At 40.0% G+C, this 3,156-nt stretch overlaps 1 protein-coding gene across 1 annotated transcript; it reads left to right on the top strand.

Annotated features, from left to right (window-relative positions):
* The first annotated feature begins 244 nt into the window (after positions 1-244).
* LOC18050618 (NADH-ubiquinone oxidoreductase 20.9 kDa subunit) lies at positions 245-1,063 on the top strand. The gene is made up of 2 exons (XM_006449833.2): positions 245-665; positions 738-1,063. Exons 1-2 carry the CDS (start codon positions 395-397, stop codon positions 899-901), a joined length of 435 nt encoding a protein of 144 aa, XP_006449896.1. The 5' UTR covers positions 245-394; the 3' UTR covers positions 902-1,063.
* The last annotated feature ends 2,093 nt before the right edge of the window (positions 1,064-3,156 follow it).

The raw sequence follows: 3,156 nt of genomic DNA, 5'->3' as shown, positions 1-3,156 counted from the left end.
ATATAACACATCGATTAATGTATTGGTGGGGTTTGCAAAGAGTGTCTCTGATTAATATTAAACGAAGGATTACATGACTCTGAAAATTAAAATACCCTTTCTGGAGAAAAAATCTACTGTTACATCAAATTTTTCGTGAGAGATCGATCGATCTCCCCATAAGGGAAAGGGATGGAATGGAACTGGTGGTGGTGCGCTCAATATTGTTGAAAATTACTAGCCCCACCATTGAGCCACAAAACACGAAAAGGACTAAATTAGACAGCACCAACCAATGGTTAACACGTTGAATTAGTCTGTAATTTAATTTCTAAACGAAAAGCACGCAACGTGTGTAATAATTCTATGATATCGCAAAAGCGGCACCAATCGCAAGAAGCCCAATTATGACCCAATGCGAGAAGCCCAAAATCAGCCCATATCCGAATTCCCATTCAGGCGTCGAAACTTGAAACTGGCACGGAACACCAACGAGCAGCAACCATCGATTCACACAAGCAGCAGCAACAGAATGAACACAGACATCACAGCCTCGGAGAAGCCACAGTACCCAGTTATAGATCGAAACCCACCATTCACCGCGGTGGTCGGCAACTTCAACACCCTCGATTACCTCCGTTTCTCCTCCATCACTGGCGTCTCCGTCGTCGTCGGCTACCTCTCCGGTATTATCCCTCTTCACCTCCATTATCTCAGTCATAGAGTTTGGATTTTTAACGCTATTAATATCGATGCAGGGATAAAGCCGGGCCTCAAAGGGCCGTCGATGGTGACAGGTGGATTGATCGGGTTGATGGGTGGGTTTATGTACGCCTACCAGAACTCCGCGGGTCGGCTCATGGGTTTTTTCCCTAATGAGGGTGAGGTGGCACGTTACCAGAAGCGTGGATTTTCCAGCTAGTATTGTTTTGTTTTACTTGTTGTTAATAAAATGTTAACTGCCGGAATTTTTTTCGTCAAACTTTGTGTTTTATTGAATTGTGATGCCTGTCGCTGAAGACAAGTTAGGTCCATTGAATGGTTTGATCCAAATTTACTGAATGGAGCTACTGTTGGTGTTTTATGGCCTTTCCTTTTTACAATTGCATAAGTTTAGGCTACAGTCATAGCTGTTCTGTAATTACTTGGAATGTGTGTTTGCAGGCATAAATAGAACCACTTGATATTATATAGTGTATGTAAAGTGTTGGGAAGGGTTACCAAATTTTAGTTTACATCTTCTGATTTTGCCTCTTGATATGAGAATGGACCTGTCTAGGTTGATAGAAATGAGGACGTAACCCACTGTAGACATACGGTATGTTTTCACTGTTTCTCAATCAAAAGTTCAACTAATTATTTCTATGTCATTGTGTCAGAATTACCAAGCTGATGTAGATTTATTTAGGAGCTGTAAGGAGGGAATATGGCCATTGGTAGTGTACAAGTGTTAGCTTTCTCTCTGGAGTACTTAGTCCATTAATCAGTTTATATACTTTTCAAACAACTTAATTTGTGTATGAACTTAAATTTCAACTTTCAAAAACCTCGCAATCATGCCAACAATTCCAACTTGGAGCCGGCCTTTTTGTTTTTTCATTTCCATTTGAAATCTTTGGCTGGCAGAGGGGTCACATTTTGAAGCTGGAGACCTAGAACAGTATGATTTTGGTGATGCCATGGTTGAATAGGATTTTGTCTTATTTGTTTATTGGTCAGTAGATGTCATTGCTATCTACTATCTACTGTCAGCCATGTCCATAGACCCAGCTACCTAGCATTGTATTTGCTCTTTTTCTCAATTCTAAGATGTGGAAGCCCCTTGGTACGAACATTTCACTTAAATACCTGTGGGTTGAGCACTTAGTTTTGCTGTTGTATTAGTTATATTCTCTTTATTGGTGAAAGAGCATCAGCAGCACGCCTTCGAATATCAAGATATTTGACTCAACCAATTGAAGGATGATTTTTCCTGTTGATGCTGACGAATATCATATCTTGAACCTACCTTGGAATGTACTAGTATATGGTTGTTCATCAGGGATTTGACCCAATGTATTCTCTTTTCATTCCATCTTTATAATAGTTTCTTATAACCTTCATTGGCAATAATTTCTCCTTTCCATCAAAGACTTACCATTATTTGCATTATCTAACTTGGCTTCAGAAAGGCCTGAGGGATTTTTACTTTTTGTATATACAGCAGTGACTCAATTATTTCTTTGCTAATAAGCACGCATAGTATGATGCCATGTTACATAGTTGTGCACGCATATTATGATGCCGTGTTACATAGTTGTAGACTTGTAGTACTTCGATTGTATGCTATGGTTGACAGGGATAGCTTCCAAACTGCTAAGACTCATTTCACCAGTTATGGAGAAGTAAGAAGTTTGCTTCCTTATTCAGTTGTAATATTTCAGAGACCATCTGCTCTGCCCCTCTGAACTTCATCTGCTTTCATTTGTTTTGGAACGGTAAACCAAGGCAGTTTAGATTCTGCCTCAAAAAGTTGGGTTGCTCATCCTGTGTGGTTGTAATGGATTTGTGACAAGACAGGTCTGTAGATATTTTGACTGAACGTGTCAGAAGAATAAATGTCACAGAGACACAGGATTGAAGGTTTGGTCTTGTAGGTGTTGGGTGTTTGATAACCGTCGGAGAGGTTCTTCTATCTGTTATTAATATGGTTACGTGGACACAATCCCCAGATGAATGTTTTAAGAGTTTTAGCTTGTGTCATTTTAAGTCGAGGCATTGCATGAGTCTTCCAGTCAAAAGTCAGAACTCAGAACCACTCAACAAACTACCATCTTCTTACTCCATACTAAAGAAGTCTTCCTGGCCAAGTATCATTAATCTTCCAGCTCCTCAAACTCAAAAATTTGAAGTGAGCTTCGGTTTCGCTATGCTGGAATCTAGCCAAGACTGGCTTTTCATTCCGGCCTGTTCCTGAACAATCAGAAGCTGCAGCTTTATTCAGACTGAAAATGAAGAAATAGATAGGTGGAGACTAGTTTTTCATCTTATTTTGGGCTAGGCTTCAAAGGTTCACCTTGGAATTGGGTTGGGTACTTGGGTTGTAGTTACAGCAGTTAAGCATTTGACTCAGCTGAGTTTGGTCAGAAAATATTGCCATGGCTTTTGTTTTCTTTACCCAGGACTAAAGCCGACAGG

The sequence above is a fragment of the Citrus clementina genome, unplaced genomic scaffold (genome assembly GCF_000493195.1).
Source record: "Citrus clementina cultivar Clemenules unplaced genomic scaffold, Citrus_clementina_v1.0 scaffold_2, whole genome shotgun sequence".
Classification (NCBI taxonomy): domain Eukaryota; kingdom Viridiplantae; phylum Streptophyta; class Magnoliopsida; order Sapindales; family Rutaceae; genus Citrus; species Citrus x clementina.
This window is presented reverse-complemented; position numbering and strand designations above follow the sequence as displayed.

Excerpts from the sequence above, each read along its gene's own strand:
- LOC18050618 (XM_006449833.2), top strand. The coding sequence starts at position 395 with ATGCGAGAAGCCCAAAATCAGCCCATATCCGAATTCCCATTCAGGCGT. Across the intron at positions 666-737 it reads CGTCGTCGGCTACCTCTCCG|GGATAAAGCCGGGCCTCAAA; the intron begins GTATTATCCCTC and ends ATATCGATGCAG.